At 42.6% G+C, this 21240-nt stretch overlaps 1 protein-coding gene across 5 annotated transcripts in view; it reads left to right on the top strand.

The window, feature by feature from the left end:
• LOC124048540 (fibroblast growth factor receptor 2-like) overlaps positions 1-21240 on the top strand; it is a 98475-nt gene that overhangs the window by 12784 nt on the left and 64451 nt on the right. For 4 of the 5 annotated variants that reach the window (XM_046369419.1, XM_046369422.1, XM_046369421.1 and 1 more), the window contains exon 3: positions 14716-14985. The exons of the other annotated variant lie outside the window; for it this stretch is intronic. In XM_046369419.1, the coding sequence (XP_046225375.1) occupies positions 14716-14985 (270 nt within the window). The remainder of the gene's footprint in view (positions 1-14715; positions 14986-21240) is intronic. 5 annotated transcript variants of the gene reach the window in all.

The raw sequence follows: 21240 nt of genomic DNA, 5'->3' as shown, positions 1-21240 counted from the left end.
CCCTGATTCAGATGACCATGCTAGATTATGGAGACATCATTTATTGATCGGCAGGTAAGGGTGCTCTCGAGCGGCTAGATGTTCTTTACCATTCGGCCACCAATGCTCCTTATATGCTCCTCATCACTCCTCTGTAAACTGGTCATCTCTGTAAACCTGTCGCAAGACCCACTGTTTGATGCTTATTTATAAAACCCTCTTAGGCCTCACTCCCCCTATCTGAGGTATCTACTGCAGGCCTCATCCTCCACATACAACACCCGTTCTGCCAGTCACATTCTGTTAAAGGCCCCCAAAGCACACACATCCCTGGGTCGCTCCTCTTTTCAGTTCGCTGCAGCTAACGACTGGAACAAGCTGCAAACAACACTCAAACTGGACAGTTTTATCTCAATCTCTTCATTCAAAGACTCAATCATGGACACTTACTGACTGTTGTGGCTGCTTTGTGTGGTGTATTGTTGTCTTTACCTTCTTGCCCTTTGTGCTGTTGTCTGTGCCCAATAATGTTTGTACCATGTTTTGTGCTGCTACCATGTTGATGTTATATTGTGTCGCTACCATGATGTGTTGTCATGTGTTGCTGCCTTGCTATGTTGTTGTCTTAGGTCTCTCTTTATGTAGTGTTGTCTCTCTTGTCGTGATGTGTGTTTTGTCCTATATTTTATTTATTTTAATTTGGAATCAAAGCCCTCGCAGAAGGCCTTTTGCCTTTTGGTAGGCCATCATTGTAAATAAGAATTTGTTCTTAAAATAAGAAATAGTTACTGCAGTGTCTGTTTTTATGATCACACACATCTTTATGTACGCAACAAAACATGTTGGCAAAAAGTTTTCATGCTAAAGTTTTCATCTCTGTTTGAAATGGATATTTCTCCCTCTTTCTCCCTCTTTCTCCAGGTGACAGTTATTATTATTAGCATGTCTATGAGGTGTCACACACTGTCACTGTCTCAAACCTTTTTATTCACTCCTCTCCTCTCACTAAACTACAGGAGAGAGAAATGGCATAGAAGAGCTAGCTAGTTTTACAGCAGTGCCTGTTTTTATGATCACACACTTAGAAAAAAAATATTTGAAAGATCACACTGCTCTTTATGTACGCAACTCATGCTCCTTAGATAATGTTACTGTTGGTGCTTAGTCTGCTCACAGACATGACAGACAGTTGGACAGATGTAGTGAGAAAGATATGCAGCTAGATAGACAAGTGTGTTCTGGTGTGAGAATTGGTTGCAGCCTCTTGCCACAGTCCCTCATAGAGCATAATACCCTCTTGCCAGGATGGTGTGAATGAATAGAGGAGAGGAGTGATAGCCACGCTGATAATAACTGTCACAGAGAGAGAGGGAGAGTTGAATTGAGTTGAATTTAATTGAATTGAGAGGGAGAGAGAGAGATCCATTTTAAACAGAGGCAAAAACCAGCCAACTTTAGCATTCAAACTTTTTGCTTACTTTTTTTCTATATCTGAAAGGTATTGCCTGTGACAAAGCCTGTACATTTATTTCCGTCAACTGACCTAGTTATGATTTCGGCTTTGTGTTTAAAAGTCCCGTCAAATTCCCAGTATGAATGTCGCCTTTCATCTTACCGTCTTTGGCATGCATTACATCATGACCATTCTATTGTTATTGTCCGACATCAAACTTATCCTTGTCGTCAGTCCATGGGCCAGAGCAAAAGTTTGGCCACTTTGGGGTGGCAAAGGTTTGATGGTATTATATTGTTCCCTGCAAGCCCCTGATCAAATTGATATATGATATCTTCTCCCAAAATGTTATAAATCGTGTTGTATGGGAGTCTATTCAATAGAATCTTTGCAGGCTGATAAAGAAAGTTTGAGACGTGTTGGAATGTTCACATGCTCATTGAAATTGACTGAAACAATGATGAAACATTCTGTTTGGTTGATCTCATCTTAAAAACCATGGGATTTGGCACATTTTTGCCACCAGAACTAAAGTTTTACCTAGACTGACTGTCACGCCTGCTCCCACTTCTCCTCTCTGGCGCTAGAGGCCGCCCATTACGTGCATCAGCACTCATTGGACTCACCTGGACTCCTTTACTTTGTTGATTGCCCCTCTATATATGTCTGCTCCTCAGTTTGTTCCCCGTGTCAGCATCGATGTCGTTACATTTGTTTCTTGTCCGTTTTCCATTAAATGTTCACTCCATGTACTTGCTTCTCGTCTCCAGCATCGGTCCTTACACTGACTCATCATTGAAACAACAGTGTTACAAATCACAGAACTACATATTTGTTTTAGGGAAATTGGTCATACTGGGAAATAATAGAAGAACAAGAGATCCAGATCTGGTAGAGTATCGGCTTTATAGTTGCCACCTTTAATAGTCTTTTGTAAAGCAATACTCAGCATGGTAAATGAAAGGTGTGCTCTGTCATTTGTTGAATTGTCCCAGCACGTTAACACAAAGATTTAGGTAAACACAAGTCATCACTAAAAAGGAACATTGGTGATTATAATAATCTCTTCTGTCCCTGACCAGAAAATGTATTTCAGAAGAACAGAATATGAGTTGGCCTACAGTATGTTATCTGGCTATGCACGATCCCATAGGCTGTAGGCCTGTTTTAATTTAGCAGACAAGATACACTACCGTTCAAAAGTTTGGGGTCACTTTAGGGGTCCTTGTTTTTGAAATGTCCATTAAAATAACATCAAATTAATCAGAAATACAGTGTAGACGTAGTTAATGTTGTAAATGACTATTGTAGCTTTAAACGGCTAATTTTTAATGGAATATCTACATAGGCGTACAGAGGCCCATTACCAGCAACCATCACTCCTGTGTTCCAATGGCATGTTGTGTTAGCTAATCCAAGTTTAATAGTAGATTTATTTTTAAATGAGCTGGGGCACACTCAGAAAAATAGTTTGTGTGGAGGTGCTTACTAACGGTGAATATTCCTCGGGGTGAGGAATGCACAGTGATGCCGAAACGTTGGTTAATACCCATTAAATTGCTGGGAGATTATACATGGAGTGTGCAACTTTCTTTATTTTGATAGTTTATAGCTAATCCAAATTGATCATTTTAAAAGGCTAATTGATCCTAGAAAACACTTTTGCAATTATGTTAGCACAGCTGAAACTTGTTGTCCTGATTAAAGAAGCAATAAAACTGCCCTTCTTCGACTAGTTGAGTATCTGGAGCATCAGCATTTGTGGGTTCGATTACAGGCTCAAAATGGCCAGAAACAAAGAACTTTCTTCGGAAACTTGTCAGTCTATTCATGTTCTGAGAGATGATGGCTTTTCTATTTGAGAAATTGTGTGTGTACTACTCCCTTCACAGAACAGCGCAAACTGGCTCTAACCAGAATAGAATGAGGAGTGGGAGGCCCCGGTGCACAACTGAGCAAGAGGACAAGTACATTAGAGTGTTTGAGAAACAGACACCTCACAAGTCCTCAACTGGCAGCCTCTTAAAACCTGTTAAAGATGTTGCGAATTTTCTCAGCTTTTTGTTAAAAATTGCGCAACATTTCAGCGCCCTGCTATTCATGCCAGGAATATAGTATATGCATATGATTAGTATGTGTGGATAGAAAACACTCAGACGTTTCTAAAACTGTTTAAATCACGGCTGTGGCTTTAACAGAACGGGCGTTTCATCGGAAAGTGCAAGGAAATCTGTTCACTGAAAATGGAAAAATATATCCTTCCGCCACTTCAAGGCATTGTTCAAAGTGAACCGAACTAAATAGAGCCGAGTTTACATTGCCTACAGCTTCCACAGGGTGTCTAGAGTCATGTCATTTGATTCGCAATTGATTCTTGGTCTAACCCAAACAAGGGAACTCCTTCCCTGCTGTCTCCGACGGGATGATTGGTCGACCTCTTTTCAGACATGTTTGTCTACATGGAGAGCTAAAGATTTTACATCGCCTCCTGATGAATTTTATCGCTTATTAACGTGTACTAATACCTAAAGTTGCATTACAAAAGTATATCGAAGTGTTTTGTGAAAGTTTATCGTCGACTTTTTGAATAAAAAAAAAATGACGTTACTGTAATGAAGTCCGTCTGTTGTTTGAAGAGAGTCAGACCGAAATGCAGCATGTAGGTTACTCATGACTTTTAATGAAGAATATGCGGTACATGAAATAACTGAAAATACAAAAACAACAAACGAGTGAAACTAATTACAGCCTATCTGGTGACTAACACAGAGACAGGTACAATCGCCCACGAAATACAACGCGCACTCAAGCTACCTAAATACGGTTCCCAATCCGAGACAACTAGAATCAGCTGACTCCAATTAGGAATCGCCTCAGGCAGCCAAGCCAAACTAGACACACCCCTACTAATACACACTCCCAATTAATACAAACCCCAATACGAAATACAACATATAAACCCATGTCACACCCTGGCCTACCCAAACATATAACAAAAACACAAGATACAATGACCAAGGCGTGACAGTTACGTTATGAAACGCTATTTTTTCCGTTGATCACACAGTATTCTTAGATCGATATCTAGGCTATATATGGACCGATTTAATCGAAAAAAAGACCCTAAATGATGTTTATGGGACATCTAGGAGTGCCAAGAAAGAAGCCCGTCAAAGGTAATGAATGTTTTATATTTTATTTCAGCGTTTTCGTTTGCGACGGATAACGCAAAATCTGCCGTGTTAGGTGACGTTGCAGTATTTTGAGGGTGCATGGTATCAGATAATAGCTTCTCATGCTTTCGCCGAAAAGCATTTTACAAATCTGACTTGGTGGATAGATTCACAACGAGTGTAGCTTTAATTCAGTACCTTGTATGTGTGTATTAATGAAAGTTTGAGTTTTATCAAAAACTATACGTGGCGCACTTGAAATTTCCGCTGATTGTCGGGACCACGTCCTTAAGATTAAGGATCCACCCATTTCTTTCAATTTTCACCTGAAATAACATACCCAAATCTAACTGACTTTAGCTCAGGCCCTGAAGCAAGGATATGCATATTCTTGATACCATTTGAAAGGAAAGACTGAAGTTTGTGGAAATGTGAAAGGAATGTAGGACAATATAATACATTAGATCTGATAAAAGATAATACAAAGAAAAAAACTACATTTTCTTTGTATTGTTTTGTACCTTCATCTTTGAAATGCAAGAGGAAGGCCATAATGTATTATTCCAGCCCAGGGACAGCCCAGATCTTGGCCAGTAGATGGCAGCAGTGTATGCACAAAGCTTTAGACTGTTCAAAATTGCCCAAGACTGCCCAAATGTGCCTATTTGTTTATTAATAACTTTTCAAAAGTTCAAAGCTCTCAAACAATAGCATTGTTTTCTTTCACTGTAATAGCTACTGTAAATTGGACAGTGCAGTCAGATCAACAAGGATTTAAGCTTTCTGCCAATATCAGATATGTCTATGTACTGGGAAATTTTCTTGTTACTTACAACCTCATGCTAATTGCATTAGCCTACGTCAGCTCAACCGTCCCGTGGATGGGACACCGATCCCAAAGAAGTTTTAAATAATACACGCAAAACACCCGTCTCAACATCAACAGTGAAGAGGCGACTCCAGGATGCCGTATCTCAGACTAGCCAATAAAATGAAAAGATTAAGATGGGAAAAAGAACACAGACACTGGACAGAGGAAGATTTGCAAAAAAGTGTTATGGGACAGGCGAATCTAAGTTTTGAGGTGTTCGGATCACAAAGAAGAACATTCGTGAGACGCAGATCATTTAAAAAAATGCTGGAAGAGTGCTTGACGCCATCTGTCAAGCATGGTGGAGGCAATCTGATGGTCTGGGGATGCTTTGGTGGTGGTAAAGTGGGAGATTTGTACAGGGTAAAAGATATCTTGAAGAAGGAAGGCTATCAATCCATCTTGCAACGCCATGCCATACCCTGTGGACGGTGCTTAATTGAAGCCAATTTCCTCCTACAACAGGACAATGACCCAAAGCACAGCTTCAAACTATGCAATAACTATTTTGGGAAGAAGCAGTCAGCTGGTATTGTGTCTATAATGTAGTGGCCAGCACAGTCACCGGATCTCAACCCTATTGGGATGTTGTGGGAGCAGCTTGACCGTAAGAAGTGCCCATCAAGCCAATCCAACTTGTGGGAGGTGCTTCAGGAAACATGGGGTGAAATCTCTTCAGATTACCTCAACAAATTGACAACTAGGATGTCAAAGGTCTGCAAGGCTATAATTGCTGCAAATGTAGGTTTATTTGATGAAAGCAAAGTTTGAAGGACACAATTATTATTTCAATAAAAAATCATTATTTATAACCTTGTCAACGTCTTGACTATATTTCCTATTTTGCAACTCATTTAATTTGATTTGCATTTCATTTAATTTTATTTGCAACTATATTTCCTATTTTGCAACTCACTAATTTCTTGTCTGTAGCCTGTACTTAATCGATTTCTACCATAGTGGCCACTATAATAGAGCAGAAATAGAATGTCTTTTTCTACTTTAAGAGAGCAATATTTAGAAGTTGAAGTCGGAAGTTTACATACACCTTAGCCAAATACATTTAAACTTTCACAATTCCTGACATTTAATCCCAGTAAAAATACCCTGTTTTAGGTCAGTTAGGATCACCACTTTATTTTAAGAATGTGAAATGTCAGAGTAATAGAGGACAGAATGATTTATTTCAGCTTTTATTTCTTTCATCACATTCCCAGTGGGTCAGAAGTTGACATATACTCAATTAGTATTTGGTAGCATTGCCTTTAAATTGTTTAACTTGGGTCAAATGTTTTGGGTAGCCTTCCACAAGCTTCCCACAATAAGTTGTGTGAATTCTGTCCCATTCCCCCTGACAGAGCTGGTGTTACTGAGTCAGGTTTGTAGGCCTCCTTGCTCTCACACGCTTTTTCAGTTCTGCCCACAGATGTTCAATAGGACTCAGGTCAAGGCTTTGTGATGGCCCCTCCAATAGACTTTGTTGTCATTAAGCCATTTTTCACATTTGGAAGTATGCTTGGGGTCTTTGTCCGTTTGGAAGACCCATTTGTGACGAAGCATTAACTTCCTGACTGATGTCTTGAGATGTTTCTTCAATATATCCACATAATTTTCCTACCACATGATGCCATCTATTTTGTGAAATGCACCAGTCCCTCCTGCAGCAAAGCACCCCCACAACATGATGCTGCCACCCCCGTGCTTCACAGTTGGGATGGTGTTCTTCGGCTTGCAACCATCCCCCTTTTCCCTCTAAATATAAGGATGGTCATTTTGGCCAAACAGTTCTATTTTTGTTTCATCAGACCAGAGGACATTTCTCCAAAAAGTACAATCTTTGTCCCCATGTGCAGTTGCAAACCGTAGTCTGGCTTTTTTATGGCGGTTTTGAAACAGTGGTTTCTTCCTTGCTGAGCAGCCTTTCAGGTTATGTCGATATAGAACTAATTTTACTGTTGATATAGATACTTTTGTACCTGTTTCCTCCAGCATCTTCACGGAATCCTTAGCTGTTGTTCTGGGATTGATTTGCACTTTTCACACCATAGTATGTTCATCTCTAGGGGACAGAATGCGTCTCCTTCCTCAGCGGTATGACAGCTGCGTGGTTACATGGTGTTTATACTTGGGTAATATTGTTTGTACAGATGAACGTGGTACCTTTAAGCGTTTGGAAATTGCTCCCAAGGATGAGCCAGACTTGTGGAGGTCCACAGTTTTTTCCTGAGGTCTCGGCTGATTTCTTTTGATTTTCCCATGAGCAAAGAGGCACTGAGTTTGAAGGTAGGCCTTGAAATACATCCACAGGTACACCTCCAATTGACTAAGATTATGTCAATTAGCCTATCAGAAGCTTCTAAAGCCATGACATAATTGTCAGGAATTTTCCAAGCTGTTTAAAGGCACAGTCAACTTAGTGTATGTAAACGTTTGACCCACTGGAATTGTGATACAGTGAATTATAAGTGAAATAATCTGTCTGGTAACAATTGTTGGAAAAATGACTTGTGTCATGCACAAAGTAGACGTCCTAACCGACTTGCCAAAACTGTAGTTTGTTAACAAGAAATTTGTGGAGTGGTTGAAAAACGAGTTTTAATGATTCCAACCTCCAAGTGTATGTAAACTTCCGACTTCAACTGTATGAAGGCTGTTATGGCTAACTGCAGTAATAGTGTATTGTTTTTTCTCAATACTTAAGTGTCATTTGTAGTAAAGTCTAGGCAACAAATTACATTGGATTGTTTTCTTTACATTTTAGGTTCACTTTATCGACTTTTTATTTTACACGCAGACTGAGCATGTAGATCATATTCTTTGTTGTTTAATTAGTTAAAACCTGTATTTCCCCCTAGCAGGGATTTTTTGCATGTTTCAGGGCAACAAAAAAAGTGTCACCTATTTGGGCCCTCAGCAGTTTTCATCCCTGGTCTATATACAGTGGGGCAAAAAAATATTTAGTTAGCCACCAATTGTGCAAGTTCTCCAAGTTAAAAAGATGAGAGGCCTGTAATTTTCATCATAGGTACACTTCAACTATGACAGACAAAATTCGATTTTTTTTTCTCCAGAAAATCACATTGTAGGATTTTTAATGAATTTATTTGCAAATTCTGGTGGAAAATAAGTATTTGGTCAATAACAAAAGTTTATCTGAATACAATGACAGAGGTCAAACATTTTCTGTAAGTCTTCACAAGGTTTTCACACACTGTTGCTGGTATTTTGGCCCATTCCTCCATGCAGATCTCCTCTAGAGCAGTGATGTTTTGGGGCTGTTGCTGGGCAACACAGACTTTCAACTCCCTCCAAAGATTTTCTATTGGGGTTGAGATCTGGAGACTGGCTAGGCCACTCCAGGACTGTGAAATGCTTCTTACGAAGCCACTCCTTCATTGCCCGGGCAGTGTGTTTGGGATCATTGTCATGCTGAAAGACCCAGCCACGTTTCATCTTCAATGCCCTTGCTGATGGAAGGAGGTTTTCACTCAAAATCTCACGATACATGGCCCCATTCATTCTTTCCTTTACACGGATCAGTCGTCCTGGTTCCTTTGCAGAACAACAGCCCCAAAGCATGATGTTTCCACCCCCATGCTTCACAGTAGGTATGGTGTTCTATGGATGCAACTCAGCATTCTTTGTACTCCAAACACGACGAGTTGAGTTTTTACCAAATGTTCTATTTTGGTTTCATCTGACCATATGACATTCTCCCAATCGTAGTGTGTTACTGATGGTAGGCTTTGTTACTTTGGTCCCAGCTCTCTGCAGGTCATTCACTAGGCCCCCCCGTGTGGTTCTGGGATTTTGTGATCATTTTGACCCCACAGGGTGTGATTTTGCGTGGAGCTCCAGATCGAGGGAGATTATCAGTGGTCTTGTAAGTCTTCCATTTCCTAATAATTGCTCCCACAGTTGATTTCTTCAAACCAAGCTGCTTACCTATTGCAGATTCAGTCTTCCCAGCCTGGTGCAGGTCTACAATTATGTTTCTGGTGTCCTTTGACAGCTCTTTGGTCTTGGCCATAGTGGAGTTTGTAGTGTGACTGTTTGAGGTTGTGGACAGGTGTCTTTTATACTGATAACAAGCTCAAACAGGTGCCATTAATTCAGGTAACGAGTGGAGGACAGAGGAGCCTCTTAAAGAAGAAGTTACAGGTCTGAGAGCCAGAAATCTTGCTTGTTTGTAGGTGACCAAATACTTATTTTCCACCATAATTTGCAAATAAATTCATTACCATGTGATTTTCTGGATTTATTTTCTAATTTTGTCTGTCATAGTTGAAGTGTACCTATGATGGAAATTACAGGCCTCTCTCATCTTTTTAGGTGGGAGAACTTGCACAATTGGTGGCTGACGAAATACTTTTTTGCCCCACTGTATATGAGACATTACTTAGTATTTTCATATTTTAGTATACGCTTTAATGTCTCACAAAAACAAGCGTATCTCTGTGAAATGTTAACGGAGCACTGAGCATATACCAATCTTTCTATATTCAAAGCCTTTTACATTTATTTCAGCTTGTGTCATGTTAATTTAGCTTTTTGTGACCCGCGCAAAAACTTTGAAGATGATGACCACAAAATGTAAAATCCTCAAACGTTGCTTTGAGAAACCTGCAAGGCTTTGTCATATAAATGCTAAAATTGTGTGCTCGTATTGCATTTTAGAACCCCGTTCCCCCCGTCACCCCAAGATGAAAGGTTTTGACCTCTAAAGTTTTAGGCAAATTCGTATACATGCTCAAACCGTTGAATAGTTAGGCTATCCATATTACCAGAGTTTATATTCTTTCTATTTCTATGGCGAATTTGCGCCCTTAATTTAGATAATGCATTGATATATAGATGTGCAATTTAGATAATTAATTGAAAGCTAGCTAGCTTGCTGAAATGATAACAAAGAGAACAAAGAATATCGCTATTTGATCATGTACGTGTGCATATCCAAATATGAATGACGTCTGGAATCGTCGGATTATCAAACGGCAAGAGTCAGAAAAATCTCAAACTTCAACATGTCAACAGGTCGTATAAGCAGGGTTTAGCTGAGACCCATCTCTTGACAGGTAGGCTGGTACTAAGCTTGGGCAGTATACCGTATACCGTTGTATTTGGAAATAGCCATGGGATGGTTTTTCAGTACCGTCAATACCTTTGAAACGTTTTTCAATACATGTTTATATTTGTAGCTAAATTACCGGCAGTCAACTTGTGCAATACGTTAGGAGATAAAACAGATTGTGTTCTTCATTTCACCTGTCACATTATTTTGCATTATGAAGCTTACCGTAGTTCCCCAGAGGAGTTGAGCTAGTCACATGTTTGTAAATAGCACAACAGGAGAAAGCGTTTTATATTGAAAGTAAAGTTGTGTTTTTTTTGCATCAATAGTTATCGGATGTGCAACTATATTTTTCCATCACAGAAAATACATTAGTGCAACACATTCCGCAGAAAATAGCTTCATTGTCGTCAGATGACAACAGAAGTGCAACACTATTTGGCTGACAGCCACACAAGTAAATGAGACAATGAAAAAATGATGCATGGCCATCATATTTCTAATGTTTATCATAGAAAGAATGCAACCAGCTACATTTCCTATTGTTTTGCTTAAAGTTAATCTTGCATTTTACCAGAGAAAAGTAGGCTGGCTACACCAAGAAAAGTACAAGAGAAGTAGCTACACATCAGTCAGAGCGCTGTATTTTGATAGAATGCCCTTTCGTGAATTCTCATCCAAGTGGAGAAGTGCAACTGAAGCAAAAAATGTGTTTGATGCTGTGCAGAAATTACAATAAGAAGCATTTTTGATCTGCATTTACGAAACGCAGCAAAATATTTGTAACGTGTTTTATATTTTTTTGATGGGGAGAATGGGAGGGAGATTTGACTGTGGTAGGAATGGAGAGGGGTGTCTAGGCGGAAGATGAGTTCATATCAGAACACATCCTCCTGTGGTGTAGAGGGAAGAGGATGAGCTGAAAAGTATGCAGTGGTAGTTTTCAAACACTCAACCTCCACTGAGATGCTGCATTGTAACAAAGTCCATGGCCACAGTCTGCTGTGTGGTTTATGGTTAGAGAATTTGGAGTGTGTGTTTCGAGGTGTAAGTGGGATTGGCCTCATGGTTCCCATGAGTATTTGTGAATCCTGAAGGTGTCAACAGGTTTAGGGATGGGTCAGGGTCAGGTCAACAGAGTCATTGGAGGAGGAAAAGGAGGTGAAAGAGAAGAATGAGAGAGGAGAGACATTGATGAAGATGGACAGATGTACACACAGCAGAGAAGAGAGATACAACACCTCAAAGTAACACTTAAGCATACCTTTCCAAGTGTTCACCATTTGGAGTTATTTAACAATGTCCTGCCCCACCCCCCATTCTGTGTGTGATAGATGGTGCCTGTCATAGTATATGGCCATCCCCTCTCAGTTCTGTGTATATTAGCTTTCTGTACACCCCTTCTCTCTCACCTGTGTTGATAGAGGCCTCGCTCCCGAACTGAGCGCCAGGCCTGTATCAGGCCTAGTGGAAGGCAACAGGAACAGCTCCACAGGCTTTGATCACACAATGGAGGGAAATGCAATGTCAATAACAATGCAATTAAAGTAGTATGGAAAACTATGTAGGGAAATAAACAAAGGTGGTGAATATAGCCCGCATCAATCAACATACACACTCCTCAGACCATGCACAGTGGGTGGTGGGTGGAGACGGATGGCTTAATTATTTCCGGAGTGAAGGAAAGAGGAAAAAAATATCATAATACCGGAACTATACCTGTGTGGGGCAATGTGCCCGGGGGGAGCGCTTAGAGCACACACGTTCTGGCATGGCCGGCTGCCTGCAAGTGGAATTAACTTTCTCTTCCTGCTCAGGGGTGGGAGTTAATGTAACACACACAATGAAGGTGGAATGTACTTAGGGAGGTGTGCTGAGATACAGGAACGGTTGGGATTGCCTCTGTACTATGCCTCTAATTATTACGGTACAGTCAGCCAAATGTGGACTGTGTAAGACACGTTAGCCACGTAAAATATTTATTTTTTGGAAAACAAGCGCACACACAATATTGCAATAAACAATCCAAAAATCTTGCACCTCTGCCAAGGTTTGTTTTTGTAATGAAGTGTTGAAATCTGTAGACTGAGTGTGTCAAATCAAGGCAGGGGTTAGAGACTAGATTTACCATGGTTGTAGAGAGAGAGGGCTGGAAAACAGAGTAGTTAGACCTTTGGTTAGGTCAAGGTTTTGTCTTCTGTCTTACTGTCCAAAAACAAGACAGGAAAAGAAAGTCCTTCTAAAACAGCTTTCACCCTTTCCTGTCTGGATTTTCTTTCTGATGGGTGTAGGGGATTGAAAAAATACACTGAAAAAAAATATAAACGCAACATACAACAATTTCAAAGATTTTACTCAGTTACAGTTCAATCAGGAAATCATTCAATTTTTAAAAAATCATTAGGCCCTAATCTATGGATTTCACATGACTGGGAACACAGATATGCATCTGTTGGCCACAGATACATTTTCAAAAAGGTAGGGGCGTGGATCAGAAAACCAGTCAGTATCTGGTGTGACCACCACTTGCCTCAAAGAGCTCAACACATCTCCTTCGCATAGAGTTGATCAGGCTGTTGATTGTGCCTGTGGAATGTTGTCCCACTCCTCTTCAGTGGCTGTGCGAAGTTGCTGGGTATTGTCGGGAACTGGAACATGCTGTCATACACGTTGGTGAGTAGGCAGGCCATGAAAGAACTGGGATATTTTCAGCTTCCAGGAAATGTGTACATGGGGCCAAGCATTATCTTGCTGAAACATGAGGTGATGGTTGCATGGCACGAAAAATGGGCCTGAGGATCTCGCCACGGTTTCTCTGTGCATTCAAACTGCTGTCAATACCATAACCCCACCGCCACCATGGGGCACTCTGTTCACAACGTTGACAACAGCAACCCGCACAACAACATACAGTACATGCTGTCTGCCATCTGCCTGGTACAGTTGAAAAAGGGATTCATCTGTGAAGAACACACTTCTCCAGCATGCCAGAAGCCATTGAAGGTGAGCATTTGCTCACTGAAGTCGGTTACGATGCCAAACTGCAGTCAGGTCACGACCCTGCTGAAAATGATGAGCATGCAGTCTTCCCTGAGACAGTTTGTGCAGAACTTCATCAGTTTTAAATCCACAGTTTCATCAGCTGTCTGAGTGGCTGGTCTCAGACAATTCTGCAGGAAGAAGCCAGATGTGGATGTCCTGGGCTGGAGTGGTTACACGTGGTCTGCGGTTGCGAGGCCGGTTGGACGTACTGCCAAATTCTCTAAAACGATATTGGAGGTGGCTTATGGTAGAGAAATGAACATTAAATTATCTGGCAACAGCTCTGGTGGACATTCCTGCAGTCAGCATGGCAATTTCTTTTTCCCTCAACTTGAGACATCTGTGGCATTGTGTTGTGACAAAACTGCACATTTTAGTGGCTTTTTATTTTCCAGAGCACAAGGTGCACCTGTGTAATGATCATGCTGTTCAATCAGCTTCTTGATATGCCACACCTGTCAGGTGGATGGATTATCTTGGCAAAAGAGAAATACTCACTAACAGGGATGTAAACAAATTTGTGCACAACATTTTAGAGAAATTTGCTTTTTGTTCGTATGGATCAATTCTGGGATCTTTTATTTCAGCTCATGAAACATGGGACCAACACTTTACATTTTGCGTTCATATTTTTATTCAGTGTATATCTTGTTATTTTGGAGGTACCTGTCTTTCTCTGCTGTACTCACACTGGCTGGTATTTGTGCTGAAAGGGAGAGGGTCTGTTTATCTGTTTGGCCACGGATTGGTTGTTATTCTCACAGGCTCTGCCTCCACCTCCACGCCACTGTCCACTCTCTACCCTCTGCTTTGGGCCATAACTGCATGCTTTACGCATGAAAACACAACCCAACACTAAAGATAATGTTTAGGGTGTGTCCTGTATGAGGGTTGTCATGTTAATATATGGTTTTAAGATTAAACAGTTTGGGCCTCCTCTCTCTCTGTATCACTCCTCTTGGCTTTACATTGATGTAAGTGCATCCATGGGGTTATGTGGTGTTTAAAAAAATATTTCTTACACTATTGCTTGTTTCTTCCTCTTCCACCTTTCTCCCTGTCTTTCTTCCCTCCTTTCTGTGCACACCCCTCCCCGGCCTCCCCCTCCCTTTTCTTTGCTCTGCAGAGCCTCCGACCAAATACCAAATCTCTAAGCCCACCGTGTGCTCGGTGCACCCGGGGGAATTGCTGAAGCTCAACTGCCCTCTGACCGGGGAGGTAGGGACCATCACCTGGACTAAGGATGGTTCCTCTCTGGGGGTCAACAACCGCACCCTGATAGAGCGGGAGGTGCTGCAGATCCGCGACGCCTCGCCCAAGGACTCGGGCCTGTATGCTTGCAGCACCACGGGCCCTCAGGGCAGCGACACACTCTGCTTCATAGTGAATGTCACAGGTGAGTCAGGGAGCCAGGCAGGAAGCAGGACAGGGGATAACCAGCCAGTCAGGGCAGGGAGCAACCAAAAAGCCAGGGCTGGGAGAAACGAGCCAGCCAACCAGCCTGCAAGGGCAGGACAGGGACAGACAAAGGTAGAGTTGGTCATAGTGTAGGTCCTACACTCTTAGAAAAAAGGTGCTAAGTAGAACCATATAGGGTTCTTCAGTTTGTCTCCATAGAGGAACCCTTTTGGTGCTCGGTAGAACCCTTTGCCGAAGGCTCTACCTAGAATCCTATATGAAGGGTTCTTCATAAAATTCTCTGTAAAGTGTAATAGCTAGGATTCCCTATAAAGGGTTCTTCGTAGAACCCTCTACAAATAATTCTACCAAGAACCCTTTTATCCTCTATAGGTTCTTCCTAGAACCCTCCATGAACGGTTCTACCATTATTTGCATATTTTTTTCATGACAATACAGTATATCATAAGGCATTTCTTTCAGGGCCTAGTGATATCCTAACACAGCGAATGGAAACTCCTGATTTACAGTCACATTGTTAGTTGTTAGTCACATTATGTTAGTCACATTATGCTGGCTTGCAAAGTGATGTGTAATTCCTATTGGAATCCAGCCAGTGAGTGAGGCTACCCAACAATTGGATATTTTAATCACCTGCAACCTGCATTTAGAATGACAGCCAGGGTGGCGTAAATTAGGGTTTTAGGGGAGAGTTTGGCCTACAGTGATGTCCTTATCCCATCATGCACTAGTGACTCCTGTGGCGGGCCAGGTGCAGTGCACGCTGACACGGTCGCCAGGTGTACGGTGTTTCCTCCGACACATTGGTGCGGCCGGATTCCGGGTTAACCTCTTGAAACTTTGGGGGCAGTATTTCATTTTTGGATAAAAAACGTTCCCGTTTTAAACGGGATATTTTGTCACGACAAGATACTAGACCATGCATATAATTGACAGCTTTGGATAGAAAACACTGACGTTTCCAAAACTGCAAAGATATTGTCTGTGAGTATAACAGAACTGATGTTACAGGCGAAACCCAGATAAAAATCCAACCAGGAAGTGCCCCATATTTTGAAAGTGCTGCATGCCAATGACTCCTAATATGGCTGTGAATGGGCTACGAATGAGCTTACGCTTTCTACGTATTCCCCAAGGTGTCTACAGCATTGTGACATATTTTTACGCATTTATGTTGAAGAATAGCCGTAAGGGACTACATTGAGCAAGTGGTCACAAGATGGCTCCTGCAGAAAATCTTGCGTAAAGTACAGAGGTAGCCATTATTGCAATCGCTTCTAATGAGAAACCAATTGTCTCATCTCTGATATATTATCGAATAGATATGTGAAAAACACATTGAGGATTGATTCTAAGCAACGTTTGCCATGTTTCTGTCGATATCATGGAGCTAATTTGGAAAAAAGTTCGGTGTTGTAGTGACCACATTTTCCGGTCGATTTCTCAGCCAAACGTGAAGATCAAACGGAGCTATTTCGCCTACAAAAATAATATTTTGGGAAAAAAGGAACATTTGCTATCTAACTGGGAGTCTCGTGAGTGAAAACATCTGAAGTTCTTCAAAGGTAAATGATTTAATTTGATTGCTTTTCTTATTTTCGTGAAAATGTTGCCTGCTGCTAGCTATGCTAGGCTATGATAAACTTACACAAATGCTTGTCTAGCTTTGGCTGTAAAGCATATTTTGAAAATCTGAGATGACAGGGTGATTAACTGTGTTCCAATATATTTCACTTGTGATTTTCATGAATAGGGATATTTTCTAGGAAGATGTATGTCCGTTGCGTTATGCTAATTAGTGTCAGATGATGATAACGATCCCGTTCACGGGCTGGGCGTCACTACAGGTTAAGTGGGCATTGTGTCAAGAAGCAGTGGGGCTTGGTTGGGTTGCGATTCGGAGGACACACGGCTCTTGACCTTCGCCTCTCCGAGTCGGTATGGGAGTTGCAGCAATGAGACAAGATGACAACTACCAATTGGATAAAACGAAAATGGGGGAAAAGGGGTGATTTTTTCAAAGAAATATAAAAATATGTGTGAGTGTTTAAAACTGTACCTATCTCGGAATATGTTTGTTTGTAATCATTTTACATGTACAGTACTGACATAGTTAATATCTTTTCCATTATTTATTTATTTCTGTCACACCCTGATCAGTTTCACCTGTCCTTGTTATTATCTCCACCCCCTCCAGGTGTTGCTTGTTTTCCCCAGTGTATATATCCCTGTGTTTCCTGTCTCTCTGTGCAAGTTCGTCTTGCTTGTTTAGTCTAGTCAACCAGCGTGGTTTTCCCATACTCCTTTTTCTAGTCTCTTTTTGATAGTCCTTTCAATTTTGACCCCTGCCTGACTCTGGACTTGTTTCCCTCCTGCCTGATCATCCTGCCTGGCCTGACCTTGATTCTGCCCTTCAGTACCTTTTGGACTTTGTACTGGTTTTGACCCCCTTGCCTTCCCCTATTGGATTAATAAGTATTGTAAGACTCGAACCATCTGCCTCCTGTGTCAGTATTTTCTGTATATAAAAAAACACGCCCATGATTACCATATTTCCCAACATGCTCTATTGCAGGTTGGTTTAAGAATTGATTGCTTCAATATCTGTGTTTTTGCATGTATATTGATTGGTTGATAAATCCCATACAGTCCCATTCAAAAGTTTAGACAAACCTATTCATTCAAGGGTTTTTCTTTATTATCACTATTTTCTACATTGTAGAATAATAGTGAAGACATCAAAACTATGAAATAACACATAGAATCATGTAGTAACCAAAAGAGTGTTAAACAAATCAAAATGTATGTTATAATTGAGATTCTTCAAACTTGCCACCCTTTGCCTTGATGACAGCTTTGCACAATCTTGGCATTCTCTGAGCCCTACATTAAAGACATTTTATTTATATTTATTTTTTATTTAACCAGGTAGGCTAGTTGAGAACAAGTTCTCATTTACAACTGCGACCTGGCGAAGATAAAGCAAAGCAGTGCGACACAAACAACAATACAGAGTTACACATGGAATAAACAAACATAATCAATAACACAATACAAAAGTCTATGGGTCTCCCGGTCACAGCTGGCTGCAACAGAGCCTTGACTCAAACCCATAATCTCTGGTGACACAGCTAGAATTGTAATGCAGTGCTTTAGACTGCGCCACTTTTTTTATTACTACTGTCATGCGGGTGAAAGAGGACCCAAAAGCGACTTGGCGAAAACAGAGTCTTTAATCCAGTAAAGTAAATACAAACAAAAACACAACTTTCACTCGAGATGACGAGGACAAACTGGAGACTCGATCTTGAACAGCAGGTGAACAGCAGGTTGCCTCGGGAAGGCACTTGAACCAGACAGACTCAGACACCTGCTCACCACGCAGCATCTGAGGAAAACACGACACGACAGGGCGATATACAAACACAGCACGGTGAATTCTAGACAAGGAACCGACAGGACAGGAACGGAACACAAAGGAAGAAATAGGGACTCTAATCAGGGGAAAGGATCGGGAACAGGTGTGGGAAGACTAAATGATTGATTAGGGGAATAGGAACAGCTGGGAGCAGGAACGGAACGATAGAGAGAAGAGAGAGCGAGAGAGTGAGAGAGGGAGGGGGAGAGAGAGGGATAGAAAGAGGGAAAGAACCTAATAAGACCAGCAGAGGGAAACGAATAGAATGGGAAGCACAGGGACAAGACAAGATAATAAATGACAAAACATGACAGTACCCCCCCACTCACCGAGCGCCTCCTGGCGCACTCGAGGAGGAATCCTGGCGGCAACGGAGGAAATCATCGATGAGTGAACGGTCCAGCACGTCCCGAGACGGAACCCAACTCCTCTCCTCAGGACCGTAACCCTCCCAATCCACTAAGTATTGGTGACCCCGTCCCCGAGAACGCATGTCCATGATCTTATGTACCTTGTAAATAGGTGCGCTCTCGACAAGGACGGGAGGGGGGGGAGGGAAGACGAACGGGGGTGCGAAGAAAGGGCTTGACACAGGAGACATGGAAGACAGGATGGACGCGACGAAGATGTCGCGGAAGAAGCAGTCGCACAGCGACAGGATTGACGACCTGGGAGACACGGAACGGACCAATGAACCGCGGAGTCAACTTACGAGAAGCTGTCGTAAGAGGAAGGTTGCGAGTGGAAAGCCACACTCTCTGGCCGCAACAATACCTTGGACTCTTAATCCTGCGTTTATTGGCGGCTCTCACAGTCTGTGCCCTGTAACGGCAAAGTGCAGACCTCACCCTCCTCCAGGTGCGCTCACAACGTTGGACAAACGCTTGAGCGGAGGGAACGCTGGACTCGGCAAGCTGGGATGAGAACAGAGGAGGCTGGTAACCCAGACTACTCTGAAACGGAGATAACCCGGTAGCAGACGAAGGAAGCGAATTGTGAGCGTATTCTGCCCAGGGGAGCTGTTCTGCCCAAGACGCAGGGTTTCTGAAAGAAAGGCTGCGTAGTATGCGACCAATCGTCTGATTGGCCCTCTCTGCTTGACCGTTAGACTGGGGATGAAACCCGGAAGAGAGACTGACGGACGCACCAATCAAACGACAGAACTCCCTCCAAAACTGTGACGTGAATTGCGGGCCTCTGTCTGAAACGGCGTCTAACGGGAGGCCATGAATTCTGAATACATTCTCGATAATGATTTGTGCCGTCTCCTTAGCGGAAGGAAGTTTAGCGAGGGGAATGAAATGTGCCGCCTTAGAGAACCTATCGACAACCGTAAGAATCACAGTCTTCCCCGCAGACAAAGGCAGACCGGTAATGAAGTCTAGGGCGATGTGAGACCATGGTCGAGAAGGAATGGGGAGCGGTCTGAGACGACCGGCAGGAGGAGAGTTACCCGACTTAGTCTGCGCGCAGTCCGAACAAGCAGCCACGAAACGGCGCGTGTCACGCTCCTGAGTCGGCCACCAAAAGCGCTGGCGAATAGACGCAAGAGTGCCTCGAACACCGGGATGACCAGCTAACTTGGCAGAGTGAGCCCACTGAAGAACAGCCAGACGAGTGGAAACAGGAACGAAAAGGAGGTTACTAGGACAAGCGCGCGGCGACGCAGTGTGCGTGAGTGCTTGCTTAACCTGTCTTTCAATTCCCCAGACTGTTAACCCGACAACACGCCCATAAGGAAGAATCCCCTCGGGATCAGTAGAAGCCACAGAAGAACTAAACAGACGGGATAAGGCATCAGGCTTGGTGTTCTTGCTACCCGGACGGTAAGAAATCACAAACTCGAAACGAGCGAAAAACAACGCCCAACGAGCTTGACGGGCATTAAGTCGTTTGGCAGAACGGATGTACTCAAGGTTCTTATGGTCTGTCCAAACGACAAAAGGAACGGTCGCCCCCTCCAACCACTGTCGCCATTCGCCTAGGGCTAAGCGGATGGCGAGCAGTTCACGGTTACCCACATCATAGTTGCGCTCAGATGGCGACAGGCGATGAGAAAAATAAGCGCAAGGATGAACCTTATCGTCAGACTGGAAGCGCTGGGATAGAATGGCTCCCACGCCTACCTCTGAAGCGTCAACCTCGACAATGAATTGTCTAGTGACGTCAGGAGTAACGAGGATAGGAGCGGACGTAAAACGTTCTTTTAGAAGATCAAAAGCTCCCTGGGCGGAACCGGACCACTTAAAACACGTCTTGACAGAAGTAAGAGCTGTGAGAGGGGCAGCAACTTGACCGAAATTACGAATGAAACGCCGATAGAAATTAGCGAAACCTAAAAAGCGCTGCAACTCGACACGTGACCTTGGAACGGGCCAATCACTGACAGCTTGGACCTTAGCGGAATCCATCTGAATGCCTTCAGCGGAAATAACGGAACCGAGAAAAGTAACGGAGGAGACATGAAAAGAGCACTTCTCAGACTTTACGTAGAGACAATTCTCTAAAAGGCGCTGTAGAACACGTCGAACGTGCTGAACATGAATCTCGAGTGACGAAGAAAAAATCAGGATATCGTCAAGATAGACAAAAACAAAGATGTTCAGCATGTCTCTCAGAACATCATTAACTAATGCCTGAAAAACAGCTGGCGCATTGGCGAGACCAAACGGCAGAACCCGGTACTCAAAATGCCCTAACGGAGTGTTAAACGCCGTTTTCCACTCGTCCCCCTCTCTGATGCGCACGAGATGGTAAGCGTTACGAAGGTCCAACTTAGTAAAGCACCTGGCTCCCTGCAGAATCTCGAAGGCT

Source organism: Oncorhynchus gorbuscha, linkage group LG11 (assembly GCF_021184085.1).
Source record: "Oncorhynchus gorbuscha isolate QuinsamMale2020 ecotype Even-year linkage group LG11, OgorEven_v1.0, whole genome shotgun sequence".
NCBI classification, from domain to species: domain Eukaryota; kingdom Metazoa; phylum Chordata; class Actinopteri; order Salmoniformes; family Salmonidae; genus Oncorhynchus; species Oncorhynchus gorbuscha.
This window is presented reverse-complemented; position numbering and strand designations above follow the sequence as displayed.